The 23,932-nt window shown below is 35.2% G+C and overlaps 1 protein-coding gene across 1 annotated transcript in view; it reads left to right on the top strand.

Moving 5' to 3' along the window:
* Positions 1-23,932, top strand: part of LOC138708681 (ras-specific guanine nucleotide-releasing factor 2-like) — an 868,468-nt gene that overhangs the window by 752,498 nt on the left and 92,038 nt on the right. Inside the window, exons 9-10 of the mRNA XM_069838768.1 lie at positions 16,530-16,632; positions 21,009-21,135. Coding sequence (XP_069694869.1) covers positions 16,530-16,632; positions 21,009-21,135 — 230 coding nt within the window. The remainder of the gene's footprint in view (positions 1-16,529; positions 16,633-21,008; positions 21,136-23,932) is intronic.

The following is a 23,932-nucleotide window of genomic DNA, read 5'->3' as shown; positions in this document are numbered from 1 at the left end:
CTCCATTATTAACTAATTTTCTTTCGGATATACAGTTATTTATTTTGACACTTATTTTGCTGTCCGTGTAGATTTCTATTATATTTTGGAATACCAAATTTGGAATATTTTTTTCTTGTAATATGTCGAATAAAAGGTCTCTTCGGACTTTATCAAAAGCTTTCACAAAATCAATAAAAGCTATATGGGTTTCTAAATTAAATTCTCTTCTTTTTTCCAACAATAGTTTGATACTAAATAATGGATCTACACATGATCTTCCTTTTCTAAAGCCATTTTGACACTCCAGAAGGAAAGTTTCAGCATGTTTTTTTAATTTTTCATTTAAAATTCTACTAAATATCTTATAACATGTGTTGAGGATACTAATCCCTCTATAGTTTTCAACATTCTGTTTATCTCCTGTTTTATATATGGGAATAATTACACTATTTTTCCATTCTTCCGGTAAAGTGGCAGTCAGATATATTCTGTTTAGAAATCTTAGTAATCTTTCTTGAAATAGATCTCCTGCATATTTATACAATTCTGAATTTAGGTTATCTTCTCCAGGTGATTTACTATTTTTCGTCTTCTTTAATGCTTCTTGTAGTTCTTCTTTTGTAATGCATTGTTCATCTGGGTTTTTTGTGTCCCAGAATTTTGAATCAAAAGTAGGATTGTTCCATAAGTTTTTGTAAAAGTCTAGGAATGTTTCTATTTTGGGGCAAGGGTTTATCTTGGCGGATTCCTTTATGTCTCTATTCATGTATTTTAAAATTTTATATGTATTGGGTTTCATTTTATAAATGTCAGTTTCTAAAAAAGATATAAACTCTTTCCATGATTGCCTGTGTCGTTTTCTAATTTCTCTGTTAGCTATCGCCCTTTTATGTTTATAATCTATTTCATCATTAACGGATTTTGTTTGAAGGTATTTTCTATAAGCTATATTTTTATTTTTTATGATCTCCTTAATTTCATCATCCCAAGATCTTAATTTTTTCTTTTGTGTGAAAGCCTTATATTTTCCGATGCTCTCCGTGGCTGCCTGTGATATTTGAGTTTTAATATTTTCCCATTCTTTGTGAATGTCTTCATCTTCAGGTATTTCTAACATTTTTTGTTCAAGTCTTTTTTGATAAAGCCAGCGTACACTGTCGTCATGGATTAATCTAATTTTGTAACGCATTAATTCTTTTTTGGGGGCATTTATCTTTGTTAAATGTAGCCATCTTGGTGTATATCTCACTTTTGCTAATACAAGGTAATGATCTGATCCAATGTCACTTCCTCTGAAGACCTTGACATCTAAAAATAATTCGGATAATTTTCTATTTGCTATAAAATAATCTATGATAGATTTTGAGCCACGTGCTGACCATGTATACATATGAATATCTTTATGGTTGAAAAATGAATTCATGATTTTCATTTCATTGTATAATACAAAATCTCTTACTTTTTCTCCATTATTGTTTATGGTAGGTTCTCCAAATTTTCCTATGGTATTTTTTATTTCGATGTTGCCTATTCTACCGTTTAAATCTCCGGCTAATAATATGTAATTATTTTTATTTACTTTATTCAAAATTTCTTGCAACTGGGCATAAAACAATTCAGTTTCTTCAACTCTTCCTTCCTCTGGAGCATAAAGACTAAAGAAAGTTAGTTTGCCTCTTCCTATCTGGAGTTGTACTTCTAATATTCTTTCATTCCAGTATGTATAATTGTTTATTTTGTTTTTTATTGATTTATGAATCCAAATCATTACTCCGGCCTGTGCTCTTGTCTTCTTATTAACACCATTATATATGATTATGTAGTTTTTTGTTTCAGTTGTACCTTTTAGTTTCTTTTTTGTTTCTGTTATTGCTGCTATTTTAATCTGCTTTTTATTCAATATTTCATCTAATTCTTCTTCTTTATGATTGATCCCTCTAACATTCCAAGTAGCGTATGTGAACATATTTTGTTTTTTCCAATTTCGTTTAACCGTTGACTTGCTCTGGGTTTTCATCAAATTATCTATCCTTATACTGCTTGTTTGAGGCTTGAAAGTAATGTAGTAACATACACAGGGACATCATTTTATTTTTACTAACATTTCAAATATTAACCTGGCTATACCTTTGGATTAACGGTTGTGCTACCCCCTTCCACGACTGCAGTTCGATGATACTGGCGTAAAATACAAAAAAATCACTTTACTAGGTATAGGAGGGAAGAAAAGTAGTTCATCCATTTACGTAAACTAGGAAATATTGCGATTTTGAGTTTGATAATTTTCATTAGGTTTTTGTTTGATCAAAATACAGTAGGCCAACTGTATTAACAATGAGTGTTTTTACCGTTGCTTACGAGATTATACAAGCTGGCGCATAGAGCTTGAAAAACGAGTCTGAAGTGGTTCCCTCGTAATGCCAATTCCGCCGCTCGGAGCGCTGTTCTGCCCTATATATTCATAGCAGAACACTTAAAAGACATTGACATTTGGGACATTTAAAGGACTCACCATTGCTTATTAAATGCTTCGTACAATATTTTATGGACAATAGACGTAATTTGCAAACTTCTACTCCTCAATTATATTACAATAAAAGGCTGTCATTCTTGATATTAAAACATATTACATATAAACTGAGGGACTGTCTGCTCTGTACTTCAGTTCATACACCAAACATTTCCGGAAATAAATTAACTTGACATCTTACATATACGCACTATAGCCTACCCTTTTCACCTAATATTATTAATATTGTTATATTGCAACTAATTAAGGTACTGCATTATCTTTAATTTCCTTGAATTCATAATTACGCATTTGCAAGAAGGCCTAACTTTTCCCTTTCTTTTTAAAAAAAATACGGAGGTCACAATAACTGAGAAGTATAATTATTGCGCGATTTTGTCTTGCAGTGGTGAAAACATTTCTATAGGCCTACTGATTAATCTATTGAGCATAGTAATAGTAAACGCTGTAGTATTTTAGTGCGTGTACGCCTACTTAGCTCTTGTAAAACGAAATTTTCAATTTCACTTTCAACGGAACACTCACTTATATTCAGTTCTTGTATCTTGCAGTAAATTATCCATTTGTGATCATCTTTCCAATATAACCTCCCATTGAAACGACCACTTAAAATCATGAGCTAGAATTTATTATTTTAAAAACATTTCCACGTACATACTGTTATAATTGTTATGAACCACAATACAAAAGACAACACTGTGAAATTGGATTAATTTATCAAGATCAACATCAATACCGGTAGTATAAAATCACATATAGGCCTAGGCTATATTATTTCATTACTTTATGGTATTAATTAGAAGGATTAATTTTGAAGAATTTACAAATATGCTGAAATAATTTATGACACCTCTTATAGAAATGTAAAAATATGTATGTACATTTTGAAACAATGGCTATAGCACCACTTGAAAATGTTGAGCATTTTAACAGTAACTTGTAAATTGTTCCATCACGTTGTCTATAGTGTTCATTTATTGTAGCACTTTTAGAACGAACGTGGTTCACATACATAAGAAGAAATGACGATGGAATGAGTCGAACACATACAGTTTTCTTTAATTTTTAGCAAATGATGAAGTTGAATATATACTGTTACTTCATATCCTAACATAGGCCTAAGTAGAGTTGCCACCATAGATGTAACACCTGAAATGAATATTATAAAATAAATTAATGTATTGGTAATGATACAAGAATAAAAAGAAATTAGGCTAGACATAACCTCACAAAATTACAAACATATGCTAAAACAACAAAAAAAAAACTTTACGTATCCGTATATAATAAAACTAGATATTCCAGATATAATTTGTTTCACACGATAACCACCTCAGCCTATTTCGGTAGCAGCCATTATTAGTTACAGTTTGATGTGCATACCTAATCTCATACTAACCTTGTTAAGTTCTCTAACCTAATTCACTGATAATTACGTAACAATACACAGGTCTAAAATACAGACAAATACACATTAATTACCTAATAAGTACAGCATGAAGATAATTCATTACTTTTGTCGATATTTTCTAAAGAGAAAGGGAAAACAGTAACAACATTATCTTCAATGTTTACATCACGTCGTTCACATTTTCATTAGGCCTATATCAGTAATGCTTGGTAAGTGAAACAATGCATGAAATTATTTTACATTTCGGGTCACATCATTCGAGAGTCGGAAAATGCAATTCGCCACTTTTAACATAGCATTGCTTGTTATATGAGAGAACTTTGACATTTACCTTAACCTATAAATATACGACCTGTTGGTACAGAGTTCTTCACATAGCAAAACACAGACAATTTTCAAATATAACTTAGCTGAACAAACTTCAAATAACACTGTAATATGCTTGGCATATTTATAATATTCGTACTCAATCAGTAATGCACAATTAATCGAACTATTTTCACGATGCACAATGCTTTGTAATCGTACTATTCATCATTTCATAGGGCAGAGAGGCGAACCTAGCGGCAGAAATTGTCATGACTCACAGAGACCTAATCTCGATCGTGCTATGCGCCAGCTTGTGTAATCCCGTAAGGAACGGTTTTTACTCACGAACTGAGCTATCCATTCGGACGTATTCATTATGCAGTGTATATTATACTGTCTACAGCACATTAGCGTACAATATGGAGAATGAAGTTAAATTGAAAATAATAATCATAATATGGATATTTAAACACATTTTTGAAAATGGTGGCCGTTCATTTCGATACAGGCTTCAGTTCTTTTGTACATATTATCGCACTATAGACTATTGTACCTAATCCCAATTACCAGTTTCGTCCTTCGTACTAGTAACTCATGTTGAAATCATTCTGTACCTACTCTATAAAAGAGTACCATACGTACTGTAAATTCAATCTTCACTTCTGCTCGATCCGAAAAGATAAAATTACTCAGACATACTATCTACTGTCCGTCCAAATGGTTATGTCGTAGGATCGTAGAAAGGGAGGAAATCACGTGGCAGTTAATTACTTAACGAGGCCCTTTTATTTAAGTTATTTTAAACAGTTGTATAATATTAAGTAGACGTCCAATTTCTAACAGAAATTAATGTTTTCAGAAAAGAGCTGAGAGACAACCCAGTCACTAGCCTTTACAGAGGGGTGAGCAGAAGCGGGTGGGGGAAACAGGGATGCGACGTAGGCAAACAGACGACAGTACCTGTGCGAAAATATGATTCAATATTGAAAACTCTTTCTTCATTGTAAAACGGGAACATATTTCTGGAACGTACTATACTCACTAACTCTGTACTGTTTACTATGACCGTAAGGCGACTTTGACTGCACACGCGGCCTTGGTTCTGTGTGGAAGACGGTTGGAAGATTACTAGTAGAGAGGGTAGGAGTGAAGTACATTCAAAACTCAGGTACAATAAAAATTGAAGTAAAAATAAAATGACACCCCTGTATATTATGCGAATCTAGTTTTCAGGTACAGCTCCCTGTGAAGCAGACTTCAATAATTTCAAGAGAAAAATTGTTCCGTGGCCTGGCAATAGTCAGAATTAACACTTAGCTAATTTTTGTTCGACAAGAAGCGTGATTTAGTAGTTCCATTCGCTTATTTGTTATCTGCAAGATATAAAAATTCAAATATAGTTGCACATATTCCGTTCTTGCGCATATCTGCTCCATTCCCTTTGCCCTGTTGCCTCCCACATTCTCACTCTCTGTCTCTCTCTCTACAGTACTAATATGCACTTCGCTCCATTAATTTACGCTACAGAAACAACTTATTAATATCCTCTGGGAAAAATCGTAACACAATTCATTCACATCATTCTTCTGTTTATTAAACTTCAACATTTCATTTATCAAGTACATTCATCTGTGGTAATGTGGATTTAAAATGACATGAAGGGAGCAAAGCATACTCGAACATCACAAATGCGTTACACAGGCTATTCCTTTACATTATTCTGTCTCAAAGATACTAACTTAAACATTACCGAATTCTTTAACCTGGTTTCCTGTCGTATGCTCATTCTTTTTTACGCTTATACTAAGATATCTTACATGAGCGAAACTGGTGATCTCTACGGAATGTAACTTCTTTATAAGAACTTTTATGCTCGACCATGCCGAAATGTAGTAATTATACACCTGGTAGTAGCCCTTTAATGCACCTCATTAAAGTACACCTATTCATTAAAGTTCAGGTGTTCAGCCAATGACAAGTCACCTTTGTACCGTTATAAACCGCAAGTATCGATTATTCTCGGATATGCAATCGAAAGACAATTAGCGAAAAGTCACGGAGGCTGGAAATCCAATACTGTCGCAGAAGGTTATGTTCTGTTACTATAATAATTAGCGTTAATTGTAAATAATATTCAAATAAATTCAATTTGTCATCTCGATTTTCAATTCTAAATCAATTTCCTGGTTATATCAGACTAATCTTCATCTTATTCTCTATCAAGGTCAATGACATTCGGCCTCGGAAAAAATCGATACTTTCGCGTCTGCGCACATCTCACAATTCAGGTCAGTTCACACATAACCATAACATGACCTAATTTTGAATAATTTCAACTTAGAAATATGGTCGAGCATAAAAAGTCGTATGAAACTTGCCTATAATGGTAATTAAGACGCTCGTATGAAAATTATGAAACTCGCTTGCGGTCGTTTCATAAACAAACATACTTGCGTCTTAATTACTACCATTATAGGCTCGTTGCATAATGTACTATTTCAACATTTTTTTCTAAAGAAATCCCTGTTATATTTTTGTGTCAGGAACATCTTAGGCTCCATTGTAACAATTTTGTATTACTGGGGATCATCAGTGCGGTTTTAGGTGTAATAGATCGACTATTGATCAGATTTTTTGTATTCGACAGATGGAGAAAAAATGGGAGTATAAGAGTACTGTGTATCAATTATTCATAATTCTAAAAAGGTATATGAGTTGGTTAAGAGAGAAGTTTTATATGATATTCTTATTGAATTTGGTATTCCCAAGCAACTATTTCGATTAATTAAAATGTGTCTCAGTGACTCTTACAGCAGAGTCCGTATAGGCCACTTTCTATCTGATGCGTTTCCAATTCACTGCGGGCTAAAGCAAGGAGATGCACTACCACCTTTACTTTTTAACTTCGCTCTAGAATATACCATTAGGAAAGTCCAAGTTTGGAAAAATCCCGAAAAGACAAAGTATATGATTATGTCTCGTGTCCAGAATATTGTACGAAATGGAAATATAAAAATTATTGGAGATTTATCTTTCGAAGAGGTGGAAAAATTCAAATATCTTGGACCAACCGTAACAAATATAAACGATACTCGGGAGGAAATTAAACGCAGAATAAATATGGGAAATGCCTGCTATTATTCGGTTCAGAAGCTTTTATCATCTAGTCTGCTGTCAAAAAATCTGAAAGTTAGAATTTATAAAACAGTTATATTACCGGTTGTTCTGTATGGTTGTGAAACTTGGACTCCCACTCTGAAAGAGGAACATAGGTTAAGGGTGTTTGAGAATAAGGTGCTTAGGAAAATATTTGGGGCTAAGAGGGATGAAGTTACAGGAGAATGGAGAAAGTTACACAACGCAGAACTGCACGCATTGTATTCTTCACCTGACATAATTAGGAACATTAAATCCAGACGTTTGCGATGGGCAGGGCATGTAGCACGTATGGGCGAATCCAGAAATGCATATAGAGTGTTAGTTGGGAGACCGGAGGGAAAAAGACCTTTGGGGAGGCCGAGACGTAGATGGGAGGATAATATTAAAATGGATTTGAGGGAGGTGGGATATGATGATAGAGACAGGATAGGGACCGATGGCGGGCTTATGTGAGGGCGGCAATGAACCTTCGGGTTCCTTAAAAGCCATTTGTAAGTAAGTAAGGGCTATGTACAAAAATCGGTATTGAAATGTGACATTAATGGTAAAGTATAATATAGACTTTGCTTTAGTTGCGTAACAAACGGGTTTTGAAATGGATCCTAATTCTACTACAGTAAAAACACTTCACTAAAAGCAGCGGTTATCGCGCTTATCCTGAAGCTACTAGGACTTGGAATATTGTCAAAGAAAAGTATAAATAAATCTGAATAATATAGGTCTGATAATTTCTCCAAACCACACGAGTCTGGAAACAAACTGAGCACTTCACTCCATACCTGAAAGAAACGGTTTAAAAACCGTTAGAATACATTTGAAGTTTGTGGCCATTTTGTGTTCTTGTTTTCAAATCAAGACCTATTAATTTGTTACTAAAAATCATTATATTTCATGTGCATTATTCAAAATAAATTGACTCGTAGGTACTGAATATCTACAAAGTAGTTCAAATATCTGACAAATCTCTATGCAGATAGATAGACGACACGCCCAAATGACATTGAAAACATGTATTTCTGCGAAATTTCAAAATAAATATCTTTACGGCGTCGCAATAAGCTTACTTTTTTTTCATACTTGTTGTAATGGGAAGCAAAAGGACGAATCAAACTGGTCTCGAACTTGAGGTATCTTCGTCACTTTTTTCTGAGCTAGCATTTCTCCCTGACGTAAACAAGAGAAAGATAACATTACACTAACTAGAAGACGACAGACCGTAAATTTCGATGCCGATGTATTGATTTTCTATACATCGTTTTAAGTCGCCAGCTCCTTCTGATACTCAGAACAGTAAGTTATCATCAAACTCAGTGCTTCCAAAAACATATCCTCTCCGTCACTGTGTAAATACAGGGACATCGTTTTATTTTTACTGACATTTCTAATATTAAGAACCGGAAACACCGTTTGCTACCCCCTTCCACGACTGGAGTTCGATGATACTGGCGTAATATACAAACAAATCACTTTACTAGGTATAGGAGGGAAGAAAAGTAATTCATCCATTTACGTAAACTAGGAAATATCGCGATTTTTAGTTTGATAATTTTCATTATGTTTTTGTTTAATCAAAATACAGTACTGTATTAACAATAAGTGTTTTTACTCGTGAACTGAGCTGTCCATGCGGACGTATTCATTATGCAGTGTATATTATACTGTCTAGAGCACATTAGCGTACATTATAGAGAATGAAGTTAAATTGAAAAATAATCATAATATGGATATTTAAACACATTTTTTTAAATGGTGGCCGTTCATTTCGATACAGGCTTCAGTTCTAATGTGCATATTATCGCACTATAGACTATTGTACGTAATTCCAATTATCAGGTTCGTACTTCGTATCAGTAACTCATGTTGAAATAATTCTGTACCTACTCTAAAAAAGAGACCTTACGTACTGTAAATTCAATCTTCACTTCTGCCCGATCCGAAAACATAAAATTACTCAGACATACTATCTACTGTCCGTCCAAGTGGTTACGTCGCAGCGTCGTAGAAAGGGAGGAAATCACGTGACAGTTAATTACTTAACGAGGCCCTTTTTTTAAGTTATTTTAAACAATTGTATGTGTATGATATTACGTATACGTCCAATTCCTAACAGAAATTAATGTTCTCAGAAAAGAGCTAAGACAGCCCAGCCACTAGCATTTACAGAGAGGCGAAAAGAAGCAGGTGGGGGAAACCGGGATGCGACGTAGGCAAATGGAAAATGATGCAATATTGAAAGCTCTTTCGTCACTGGAAAACGCGAACATATTTTTGGAACGTACTGTTCACTATGACCATAGTCTACTATATACAGTCACGAAGCTAGAGTTTTGAGGATGCTAGAAACAATAGACTGTGCCGGTACTATTTCGCATTGTCTGTAATGAGGCGATATTAGCGATCCTAGTGGTGAACAACTACCTAATGTTTGCATATTTACTACGTATTGAGCTTCGTGACTGTATATACTAGACTGTGCTATGACCGTAAGGCTACTATGACTGTTTATGCGGTCTTGGATCTGTGTGGAGGACGGTTGAACTTCATTAATGGAAGGGGTGGGAGTGAAGTACATTCAAAAACTCAGGTACAATAAAAATTGAAGTAAAAATAAAATGATGTCCCTGTATAAAGTTGTTCTTCATGAGATTATGATTTAAATTTATACAATGTGGAACTGAGTCCCAAAAACACTTCTACATCCACAACTAATTTTTCGCCTGGCCAGGACTTAAATTCGGGTTTCGAATGTGGAAAACCGAGTTCCTATCCACCCCGAAACTGCTTTAATAACTTCTAATCCTACCAACAGTGTGAATGATCTGTTTTTTAGGTGGAAACCCGTTGTCGTGTGATTTCATATTAGAGTTCTGTACGGACACGGGCTAAGCGCGGCCTGCCCAGTGTGCCGGGCTCGAGTTGTAATCTTTAAGGATTTCTCGAGCATGGGTCGAGTTCGGGAAATAAGAACAAGAACCAAATATCTTTACCGGCATTTTCTCAGGCCGCGTTACCGTATTTTTCAAATAAGAAACACATTGATAATAATTTGTCACTACAAAAGAGAAATGAGAAATCTTTGATCTATACAAGGCATGTCAATAATTGATGCCCACAGGAGCAAGCGCGCGCTTTAGAGCCCAGGAGGGCCTGGGCGCTTTACAGCGGAAAGGAAAGAGACAGACGAAAGAGGTAGTATATGCCGCTTGGTCGAGCTATGTTCAGGGATGGCCACCACTGATTCAATAGATAAAGAGAACTTATTAAAACTGTATCCACGTTAATTTTTAGATTTGCCTGAGAAGTATGAGTGCATTATAAGAATGTAAGTTTTAATTTTAATGCTCATTTTTCACAAGTTTGATTTTTTTATTCAAAAGAAATATTTTCTCAACTTTTCGTATGAAAAAGTGAAATTTTCAGGTATAGGCCTATTTATTTAGTAGCCTTACAGAATGTTTTCGTAAATCTAATATACCGTATATACGTATTACTGAAGGTAGTGTATTGAAAATTTTGAAAATATTAGCATGGAAATTGTTTGTAAGGAAATGAATTAACAAAGCAACTACTGTTACATCATAAGCAAAAGATACGTGCCCATGTGTTGTAAAAATGTCAGCTCTATAGCTTCAGCAGATTTAGAGAAAATAATTTAATATTCTGATGATAGGAAGTTGCTCACAAATGTCACCTTAAAAGCATAATGCGATAAGAGTTTTGTTATGTAATATTAGTTACACTTAAAACAGATACAGTACCTAGGTAACTTTGCTTTGTACTGTAATATTGTTTTGATTAGTTTATTGATTACGTTTGTAGGGCTAAAGACACCATCAATATAAATTCCAACTTATCATGTCATACTCAATCTCTTTCTTTGGAATATCACTTTCTTTATGAATGATGTGTTTCATCCACTTAATACAGTATAATATTATACTACTATGGAATTTAAGTGAATATTCCTTCTTAACTCTCTATTATGTTATTAAGATTTAAAACACAAGTGCAATATTAAGAAATCAGTTTTAGTACTTTTGTTTTGCAGACAATATAGATAATATTAAACAGAAAGAAGCCATATAAAAATGACATAAAATTTCACGTTCTGTTTGAAGTTTGTGCACTACTGTTTTTCTTAATCCAACAGGCTGCTTATTCATATACACAACCCTTCCTCTTTCCATACTTAGCGCTTGCTGCCCGCGCACGACGTCAAGGTCAGAAAAATGCGCTTGCTTTAACATCACTGATCTATACCCATAGGCAGAGTTATGGGGGGACATGGAGGGGCAGTGCCCCCCAGAATTGTCTCAACTCTTTTTTTTTTAACATTAGAAAATATTGAATTCAAAAGATTTTTCTTGCTGCTGTTTATGATTAAGTTTCTTTACTTAGATTGACGAATTAATGTCTTCAGATCATTTATTTTAAATTTCTAAATGTATAAGGATTGTTATACCTCTTTTGTGGAATGGAAGCACTGTAATGTTTCTTTTGTAACACCCTATACTCCTGTGTTAGAAGTCTGCGGGTGTTCAGGCCACCACTTGGAGAAATATGAATAACATACTGCAGAACAATGCAGAAAAAGGAAAAGTGATCCTGGTACAATGTGTAAACTTAAAGACCATAGATTAAGTAAAATAATTTGAATTTACATTCCATATGATATCTTCAGGAAGATAAGCTTGAGATAAAGTTTCTCATAGCATTGTTACGTAGTGTTATTTATGCATACATGTGTTTGTGTGTGAGAGAGAAAAATAGGGAGATTGTTTTAGGTTATGCTCTATTATAATTTGTATAGTCGCGACGCTGTTATTCCCGGCGTGACTCCTCCTCTTTGCTTACGTCTTAGGAAGTGAAGGCTCTATAAAGTCTAGGTAGTTAGTATCGTTCGCCATTTTTGTTCTTTCGTTGCCGAGCTACCATACGAGGAATCTATTTGCCACACCGTTAAACATTATCATGTCGTAGCTCCTATAATAATAAATCAAACGCACTGTAATTGAGCAAATAATTGAGCGGCAAATAACGTCCTCGTGTGCTTTCTGCGAACGCCAACGAAAGAGCCAAAATGGCGGGCGATTATATTAAGTATTTATCGAGTTTTAAGAAATGAATAACGTCTTCCTCAGCGAATCACAAGACGCACACGTTTAAATGTAGCCGACCTGCAACGCGATTGGCTGCAGGAAATTGGAGCGACGGGACTATAGTACCGGTAGACCTACAGTTCAAGCGATATACAAGTCAGTTCGAAACATCGCAGATATGGATGTAACACTGTAAGAAATATGTTCCCCTAAAATATCTTTATTAAAGTATCATTTTCCGATATACTGTACCACGGTCAAGCTATAACGGGGGAAGGAGGTAAATTATGTCCCCATAACCTTGTTATATCGGGATTCTATGGTTTTGCTTTGCCCCCCCCCCCCCAAGGAAACTGTTCTCTCCGCCTATGTAGACTACATCTCTACGTAGCAAATATACAAGGCACATATTTTATTTTCAATTTAACTACGCATTCAAAGCAACAATACATCACATTAAATCATAAATTGATTAGTATACAATGAGTGACAACATGGGTTAACAATGGTCAGCGAGTACTCATTTTTACATTACACAAGTTGATTGACTTATTATTTTGTGCGAGATCGTGCGTATTTGCTTGCTTTCCGTACAAAACCAATATGCGGTAAGTGTGAAATACCACATTCAGTATTCCCAACGTAACACACATAACAATTTCCCTCTTCTTACCGCTTAAGCGCCATATTCATTTTACTGCTTTAGGCTTTTAACATATTATTTTTAGAGACGTTTAACATAGTAATAATAATTATAAATTGGAAACTTACCACTGCAATTTCACCTAAATTGCACTGTTAATTATTGTTTTTAAATATTTGCAAAAATTAAGTAAACTCTACAACACCACAAAAGTTACTGCATTTGTAATGCAAGTAACATTAAGGAAGCCGTGAAAAAATCAACAAGATTCCAGATGCCGATGTTATTACTGCAATATGTTATATAAATAATATTGTTAAAATATTAAAATGAAAAATAAATCATTACATAACCTTACGGTTTGTTTTAAGTTCGCATTTATAGACTGGGGGAAAAAAAAAAGACGGACGTATATCACGGCCTGCTGAAATAGAGTAAACACAGAAAACATTTTATAGCAACAATTTGAAGATAGATATATATTTTTTTTTTAAGTTGCCGTCATTGAACAGAAACCAAGATGGAGATTTCTTTGCAACTAATTAGAAATTCCTCTTTCAGGTATGTAATAAACGATCTTCGCACAAAATAATGTACGATACACGAGCGGTATGTTTGTTTTCATGTTCTCGGAAATTAAAAAAGCTCAACTACGTTTCGCTTTTTCAATCTTTTCCTCGAACATGAAAACATCAACATACCGCTCTTGTAACGCATATTACTATTGTTGATATAGTCTACTTGTTTCGCATTTTAAGGTTATGGTTACCGAGCTCAGTTGCCTGGAGTAACCAGATAAGTTACGACTCCAATAGAATAGACGTCCCCTCTCGTCTTATGCATTCGCCTTGATGATGGACCTTTATGTAGTTTTAAGTTTCAGGAAACTGTGAAATACTCAAAAGTTTATTAGTAAATATTAATCTATTAATTTTTGCCTTTACTTGGCTTTCTGAACGTTTTGAAGTTTCGAGCGTTCTCGGGTAATATTTTAGAAAACAATCTCGATCTCGAGTCGAGTTCACAAGCAAACGGGTCAGGTCAATGCAGATCTTCATTCACACGAAACTTCCACCCTCCGACTAGTGTCAGGTTGAAGTGCTTCCTAAATACTTCTTGTAAACCTCGAATGCTGTATAAAAACGTCCATGGATAGACAAAAAGGATAATGTTATAAGACTAGATTCCTGTACCATCTTGTCTCGTGACATAATTGAGGAGTTCTATATAATAGGGGCGTATGACAGGAAACCATGTTTTGAGAAAAATAGGAATAAAAAATTCAACTATGCATAACATTTTATTTATTGCTTTTTTACTTTGCAACATGATAGAAAAAATACACTTCCATGTTTTTTTTTCTATCAAGTGCTAAGCAGAAACTAAGTTTTTCTTCAGTTTTCATATAGATATTGGTGTTCAAAATGTTCCTTATATGGGCCCTTTTTAGGGAGAACAGCTGTTCATGATCCTTTTTTAGATAGAAGTGTTACATTGTTATGTTATACAGTGTGGTAATACAGAAAAACAACTTAGGAGTAAACAGAACATAAAAATTATCTTAAACAGATTTTAACAAAATGTAAACATAAATCACTTTGTATGAAATCTGAAACATAAAGGATTCTTCCGTAACACTAAGTGAAGTTAATCATTCAGATTTAATTCATCATCACTAGCTTCTTGTGCATTTTGCAGGAAAACTTCTTCGTACCAAGCAACATCATTTGGTTCCAGGAATTTAAATAAACTGCGCACATCATCATCTTTTCCTGGGTTCAGTTGCACAAGCTGGCTTCCCAATAACTTAGTGTCAATATTCATGTCGCCCACATCTGTGGAGTAACGGTCAGCGCGTCTGGCTGCGAAACCAGGTGGCCCGGGTTTGATTCCTGGTTGGGGCAAGTTACCTAGTTTGAGGTTTTTTCCGGGGTTTTCCCTCAACCCAATATGAGCAAATGCTGGGTAACTTTCGGTGCTGGACCCCGGACTCATTTCACCGGCATTATCACCTTCATCTCATTCAGACGCTAAATAACCTTAGATGTTGATACAGCGTCGTAAAATAACCCAATAAAAAAATATTCATGTCAGTCATTTTTCTTCAAGTATTTCTTGTTTAAATCGCCTTGTTTTCTTACTGTACATTTTTCAAAACATTTATTTTTACAGCATTGTGTAACTAGAAGAACGATCAGCGCGTCTGGCCGCGAAACCAGGTGGCCTGGGTTCGATTCCCGGTCGGGGCAAGTTACCTGGTTGAGGTTTTTTTCCGGGGTTTTCCTTCAACCCAATATGAGCAAATGCTGGGTAACTTTCGGTGCTGGATCCCGGACTCATTTCACCTTCATCTCATTCAGACGCTAAATAACCTGAGTTGTTGATAAAGCATCGTAAAATAATCTACTAAAAACACTAGAAGAAACTGTTTGCTAGAAATAGCTTCACCAGTAACAGAGAGCGTATTCCGAATTTCAGCGCTGAGCAATCTGATGGCATCACGGTGTTCCGAATTTAACCGATGGAGTCACTGATGCTCCACCAGTATTGCACCGGTGCCATCAGCTTGCAGATGTGGTGGCAGTCTCCATCAGCCGCCATCAGTGTATCTGATTGGTTCTTGTATAGGGCGGGAAATAGCAGACGAATGACATCGTGCACTGTTGTGTCATGGCGGTGTGTTCTGCTTTAGTTCTGCTGTATTGTTTGTAATGAGCACAACGTAAAAACAATATGTTAATGGCTTATGAGAGAACATGTCAACGGACCAGTTATTACTGCCGGTTCAAGAAATAAATTGTTTATGCTCTCTTTTCTTTGAACGAGATGAGTGTACGGAAATTTCGCAAAATTTTGCTAGCGTAGCATAGACAACAACTTATACAGTCGCCATGACAGCCATCGATCCTTCCAGCAGTTTTGTTCCTATTTCCCTGCAGCGTGACGTCATCGTTGCTCAGCGGTCCGGTGAGATTCGGAATACGCTGAGATGTATAACTTTCGCCGGAATTTCTTTTAATCTTCTTCGCAGCACGATCGCTTCTTGACTGTCCCTTGCGTTTCTTAGTTCCATCATTAACAGCTATCTCAGACATCTTCAAATAACATAATCAACAACACAACTGCAGTTCATACTCGTAATGGCTTGTCTCTCCTACAACAACTGATTTCAAAATGATTATCACATATTCATAAATCGCAATATCGCAATGAAACTTTACAGGCGCAACAATGTAACTATAGACACTCAGAAAATGCAATCTCCCTAAAAACAGCCCATGACGGTTTGGACCCGTATTACATAGAACTCAATTTACCATGTAATGGTATTGGTTATATGAAATGCTTATAATGCTAGGGACAGTATTGCCAACATAACGCGGTGTCTGTGTGCAGGTCAGCGAAACGGAGAACTTGAGGAAGAACCTGGCCGTGGAGCGTATGATCGTCGAAGGCTGTGACATCCTGCTAGACGTCAACCAGGTCTTCGTGCGCCAGGGTAAGTATCCTAGCTTGTTTCAGTTAATATTCCGTCCAAAGCTTATCACATTTAGTTTAAACGAATGAAGGGCGATAAAAACCATTAACATGGCTTTCTCTGGAAGGGAAATGAGCTTATAGTGCTTATTCTTATCGAGGAAGTAGACGTGACAACGTGACGCTTAGAGTGAAACCTACAGAGCAACAATCGGTCGGCAAAATTATGTTTTAAAAGCACACCGCACGTTATTGTATGATGCCGACATGTTAACCATGAGGCCGCGGCGATAATACATACATACATACATACATACATACATACATACATACATACATACATACATACATACATACATGCATACTGCACATACATACATACATACATACATACATACATACATACACATACATACATACATGCATACTCTACATGCATACTCTACATGCATACATACATGCATGCATACATGCATACTCTACATGCATGCATACATACATACATACATGCATGCATACATACATACATGCATACATACATACATACATGCATACATACATACATACATACATGCATACTCTACATGCATGCATACATACATACATACATACATACATACATACATGCATACTCTACATGCATACATACATACATACATGCATACTCTACATGCATACTCTACATGCATACATACATACGTGCATACATGCATGCATGCATGCATACATACATACATACACACATGCATGCATACATACATACATACACATACATACATACATACATACATACATACATACATACATGGACAGCGCACATGTATTTGTAACTATATACTGTAGATGCTTGCACCTGGAGTACCGCACTTTAAATCTGTCCCAGTGACGTCTGCCTGTTGCATTCCGATATCTTACTTCCTTCCGTTCACTGCGCCATCACGACAGCTCGTATATTGTTCAGATCGATCATTGGGACACAGTTGGGTACCCTACGTAAGTGCGCTGGTTATATATAGACTGATGACAACTAGATGGCCGTGAAAAATGTGTTCAACTTTGGTAGAGAATAAATCGTGTAAATCACGCATTGTGTGTGAGTGGGGCCGCAAATTTAAACCAGTCAACTTTAATCAAAATATATAGGCTAAACCTTATGATCTTGTGCTCCAAACCCTTCAAAACATTAAGATATTAACACTGCATAGCAGCATGCTACTGTTTCTCCCATCACATTCTTGCCTTTTTTTTTTTGTGAGCAAACTTCTATTACGTTATTCGATATTGAACAATTTTGTACAGTCTTATTGACTTGATTTCTGCCTTGAAAATCTGAAATGTTTGGCAGTTAAGGTCCCAGGTTTTTATACGAACTGACGTTATGTGAATATTTATTTTTTTATTTATCCAATCGTTATATAATTTATTTAATTATTATTTGTTTCTTCAGTCATGCGCTTTCTGTGAATATTGGTTCAATTTGCGACAGGGTAATGGAGATTTCTGTCCGTAAACTAGAGACTGGAAGGGTAACGTGTGTCAATTGACTTGTGTCTGGCCTGTGTTGTCTTAATTAATTAGTTTGCGCCACATTCACAACACGACACAACATTGGTTCGTTTTCCGGCAGGGAAATGGAGATTTCTTTGCTTAAAATAGAAACTGGATGAGTAACTTATGTGTCACTTGACTTATGTCTGGCCTGTGTTGTCTTAATCAATTAGTTTGCGCCACATTCACAACACGACAAAAGTTTTGCGCTTCCTGCGAATATCGGTTCGATATCCGGCAAGGTAATGGAGATTTATCTCCGTCAAATAGAGACTGTGTGGGCATGTGTCAATTGACCTGTATTGTTTTTCGCCATATTTACCATATTACAAAATAATAGCACGTTCTGTGAATATTGGCTCGGTTTTCGGTAGGATAATGAAGATTTTTCTTCTTCTCATAAAGACTGGACAATTTATACGAGTATATTATAGCTTTTATGTTTTTATCATGTACAGTATTACCTTAAGTAAGGACATCGGCCTTGTGCCTTGCTGACCACATGGAAAAAGCTTTCGATACCAGTCACGGAATTGAAAGTTTATCTCCTTCCCGTAAAGGTGCATTTACACGGTTCAACTTTTCTTTCAAATTTACGTATTCAAGCAATGTATGCAAGAGTGAACGAAACGCATTCCATTGTGCATCACTTTTTCCACTAAAAATGAGAGAGTATGCAACAATTGAAAGCTATCCATCGCCAGTGGGTATTTTGTGCGTTATTTCGTTCAACAGCAGCATGTAGCGAGCAGCTGACTGTTCTACATGGCCGTGAATAAACTGAAAATTGTTTTGTTTGGTAATGCTGGATCTTTCAAGCAGAAAATGGCGGCAAGTGCGATTAGTTTTATTGAAGATAATCGCAAATACGAATACCTATGGAGTGTTCAACCACAATTTCGAGAATCAAGTAGGCCTAAGTATTGTATTGATATTTAAAAACCGTCCACGCTATTGAAATACACGGGAGGGATAAAAGATTCTTTATTAGATTTTCTAGTCGGCCTCGGTTAGCGTAGTCGGTATAGCGCTGGCCTTCTGTGTTCGAGGTTGCGGGTTCGATCCCGTAAGAGTGTTTAAATGTGACAGGCCCATGTCAGTAGATTTATTGGGATGCAAAAGAACTCCTGCGGGGCAAAATTCCGGCACACCGGCGACGCTGATATAACCTCTGCAGTTGCGAGCGTCATTAAATAAACCGTAAATTAATTTATTAGATTTTCTATCGATATGGACAAAAATCACGATCCTACTCCCAATAGTTACCGAATAAGAGGGTGTTAAACATTTGGGAAAAAAAAAAAAAAAAAAAAAAAAAAACATTTTTTTCTGAGAAAACTATGAACTTTCCACCAATATGGTATTGAACTTTTTTGTTACATACAACACGAGGTTTTCACTTCCATTCAGTATACGTAGTGAAGATGACATTCAACACGGCGCACCACATAGACACAAAATCTGCATGCATATTAATTGGACGTGCATTCTTTCAATATTTTTCCCAGATTGCATGCGTACTCATATGGAAAATTGAACCGTGTAGATACGGCTTTTGTTGACTAAACGATTAGCGTGTTCCGCTTCTTTTGAAATGTCATTTTGGCTCATTATCCCAACTCTGTAGTTGAGACAGAGATAGCCAAAGGATCCAATCTTTTGTTGATGATGATGATGATGATGATGATGATGATGATGATGATGATGATGATGATGACGACGACGAATGGGCATGCAGATGAAGTACTACTTGTTGCTGGTCAATAACATATAGGTGATTTTATCATCACCATTATAGTCGTCGTCGTCGTCGTCATAACCACGTTTTGTGGAGACGCGCGTGGCTTGGCGGCGGAAGCGACCCACGCTCGAAGCTCGAAGCGCTGCATTTCTAAATTTGGACGCTGAATGGCGTAGTGGCAGCATCGTACGGAACCTGAAAAGCAATGCGAGAGACTTAATAGAGAGGAACTGAACCACATCGATCTGCCGGCCGTAGTACGCGCTCAAACTCCGCAGGGATGCACAATGGTTCCAAACTAATGCACGATCTTAAATGTGTGTCATAATTTATGTAACATAAATGTGATTACTGCGTTTTGAAATGTCAAATCTACCCACACTCTCGAGAGTACATCATTCTTGTCAATATTAATCTCGTTTCTTTGTCGTTTTCTTGTAACACGTTTTCGAATTGACTTGTTGAATTGTATTAATTATTGGAAATGTTATGTGACATGTATTTCAATAGAATTTCGGTTGTCGTTACGTTAAAAAAGTAAAGAATCGCGACATCGATGCTCTGCTGTTTCTGGAGAATGTTTACATCTGTGTGTTCATTATTGCGTGCTTCCGACTATGTGCGTTATACATAGACAGTCGAATGGCCTGCAGTGAAATGGCACGCAGTTCCAACAAGGATTACGTGGGGTATTTTCGTCGGAATTAATTTCTCGTCTGTGAATTTTTTTTTTAAGATTATTGTATGTATTAAATTCTCTCGTCGCATGCGCCGTGCACACGCTCCTCCACCGTCCTGCCCCTGACCTTTAGGCACGAAATCCTACAGGTGCTTAGTCCGTGCATTTTGGAGTTCATACGAGTGAGAGGGGGGAGAATGAGCAAGCCTGAGGTATCGGATAGCTAACATATTTATCATTTAAAACAGTGGATGAACTACACAGATCCTCGTGTAACTCGACAGATGTCCTAGTTTCTCGTAATATTGTGATTACAAAGATTAAATGTTTTTATCAGAATAAGAGTGCCGGCATAATACGTTAGTTATTTGTGATATATGTAATTTCTTACTAGTCGTTAATTTGTGTCGTGTATCATTTCATTTTACAGGGAGCTTGATACAAATCCCGTCTGACAAGCCTAGAACATCTAGGAGCAGGTTAACAAATTTCAAGAGTGAAAAGGAAGCCTTGAGACAGTGTTTCCTGTTTTCAAATCATCTGATATTAGCCACCAGGTATCGCATTATTACTCTTACAACATTTAACGTCATTAAAGGCAAGTGTCCAATGTATGTTCCAGAAATTTCAATATTATTTTATGCAAGTGATTATTTTACCGTATAGGTACGATACTAATAATATTATTGTATTATATTATTATCCTACCCCTCTTAAACCGGCACTTTACCCCTGTTTCCCATCATAATTTTAATTTTATGTGGATTTATACACGCCTAAATTATTAACAATTTTTAAAATGATATTTGATAGGCATCCCTGTTGATTTTGTACTTCATTTAGGCTATATTTTATTAATGTCTTGAATTGAAGCATTTTATTATTATTATTTACCAATTCACACTTAGCTATTTATTTATTTATTTATTTATTTATTTATTTAGGTTCTACTTTAATAAATATATTTATTTTAAATAACGGTACTACAATCTATAAATTAATTTCATAATAATTCTATGTAATTAATTATTATTAGACATTGGCTTGTGTGATATAAAAATTAAATTTTAGTTGTCCAGTTATGCGTTTACTTTATACAATCTGAGTCTTATAAAAATTCATTAGGACTAATAATGTGTCACAAAGGTGATAAAATGATTTTAAAAATAGCATTCATTTAGACTATTGTGATTTAAATCAAATATACGTACATACTCACAGAATGCTACCATTAGTAATTCTGTCGATACTTCTGCTTGTCTCCTTGTTTCAATTTCCATCCATCGCACAATGTGACAATTTTTACAGCTACTGATAAATGAGCGACGTATTAGATGCCTTATTTTTTTGGCATTGGTTGCATGGAATTACAATTTGACATCTCGAACGGAAAAAAAGAAACAAATGAATTTGGAATATTGGAGAGATTCCAAGAAAAAAAAATAAGTTGAATATAGGAGGTGAAATGAGTAGCTGATGGTTACTTCTCATAAAAATAAATAATATCGTGAGGAACAAGACACTAGTTTCGTATTTTTTTTAATACCAGAGATGGAATTGGGAAGAGGATGATACCTACAATTCAATTAATGCATCAATACAACTCGAAAAAATAGACAAAATATTCTCTAACGCCATTTAAAGTATTTTAGACTTAAATATCCCTGAAACCTTTATAGGCCCTATACAATGTCCTTGGAAGAAACGAATACAGGAAAAAATATATATATCTAAAATCTGCCTTCTAGTGAATCATTTAATTAATAATTGTTCTTTACAGACTCTGATTGCTTTAAAAAATATGAAAAGTGTAAAAGTGTTTCGGTAATAAGCATTAATCGATGATTTTCCAGCTCCATAGTTTATATGAATTCTACAATGTTCCAAACATAAACAGGAGCTAGTATTACTGGACAACTTATGTACATACATATTTTATTAAACTGCGTAGCTTTATTTTTAACTGATTACTTTCATGTTCTGTTTTATAATCAGTGATGATTTTAAGAGCTAGACAGGGGTGAAAGATTCCATTCATTAATGGGAAAAGTAATCCTTCACGTAGGTTAATATAACAAACTATGGTCAAAATTAATTTCCCTCGTGCCTGGAAACTATATTGGTATTAGTCTTAGGGACTAAAAATGTTTGTACAGTTCATATGGGGAACAGGATTGCCAGATGTCCTGGACTTCCCAGGATTGTTCTAGATTTTAATGGTGTATCTTGTGTCCTGGATTGAGCTATATTTGTCCCGGAATGTAAAAAAAAAAAATTGGAAAAGTACAGTTTTTTGCTCATTTCTCTAAGATTATTTTAAAAATACCTTATTCATTTTTTCAAGACACTGTCCAACCTATATTCAACCTCGTCGTTAACATCGACTGGTGCCTCCAACCAGATTGCATTGGAATAAAAATGGTAATACTATAGTATGTTTTAGGTATACAGTATCTTTTGAAGTCTGACTAGTGTAATATGTATCTAGTCAGCGCTGTATGCAATGGAGGGGGGGGGAAAAGCACTGGCCATCCTACCCAATTATCTCCTGGCTCAGTTGCCTCATGCGTCAGGTTTTTTGGTGTCAAATCTGTCTTCGGACGGTTGACTAAACAACAACAATATCTTTATTCTTTACTTTCTTTGGAAGTTGATTTATTATTGTTAAGATTTAAACACATGAATTTTTTAGTTGAAGTTGTAATATATATATATTTTTTTCCAGACTTTATCAGTAATTCAAAGGAAATTTCATAATCTAACTAAAATGTGACAAATTAAAAGTTTAGACCCTATATAATTAGTTGAAATATACAAAATGAATAAAATCAGTTGTATTGCAAATTGAATTAATTCAAATGTGTAATCACGTTAAGGTACGCACTATCATCAATTGTTCTGGGTTCCTGATGAAAGAATCTGGCAACCCTGATGGGGAATATTATCATTTATAACATAATTCTTAAATTCTTTTTATTTTAGATTCAATTTCAAGTAGTAAATACAGCATTTCAATTGAAATTAATTATAATAGCTACTTAATGAGCAAAATATGCTGAAAGTACAAAGACATTTATTAATTAAATAAGACTGAATATAAATTAAAATCTAAATCGATTTATATCTGGTTTGAAAATATTATTTCTATTGACTTTCACTTTCAACAATGTTGCAATGTTGGTTAAAATTTTTTGCCTTTTTTTTTAACTCTATTATTTTTAATTGATTAATTTGAATTTATAACTCATAGTCATTCCCTTCCCTGGATGTTTGTTTTCATTCTCCTCTAGGTTTGCCAACTTTTTTTGAAGATAATACGGGAGACTAAGGAATCGACGAAATTTCACATATAAA

Source organism: Periplaneta americana, chromosome 11 (assembly GCF_040183065.1).
Source record: "Periplaneta americana isolate PAMFEO1 chromosome 11, P.americana_PAMFEO1_priV1, whole genome shotgun sequence".
In the NCBI taxonomy this organism is placed as follows: Eukaryota; Metazoa; Arthropoda; class Insecta; order Blattodea; family Blattidae; genus Periplaneta; species Periplaneta americana.
Note: the sequence above shows the minus strand (reverse complement) of the source record. Positions and strands in the feature narration are given on the sequence as shown.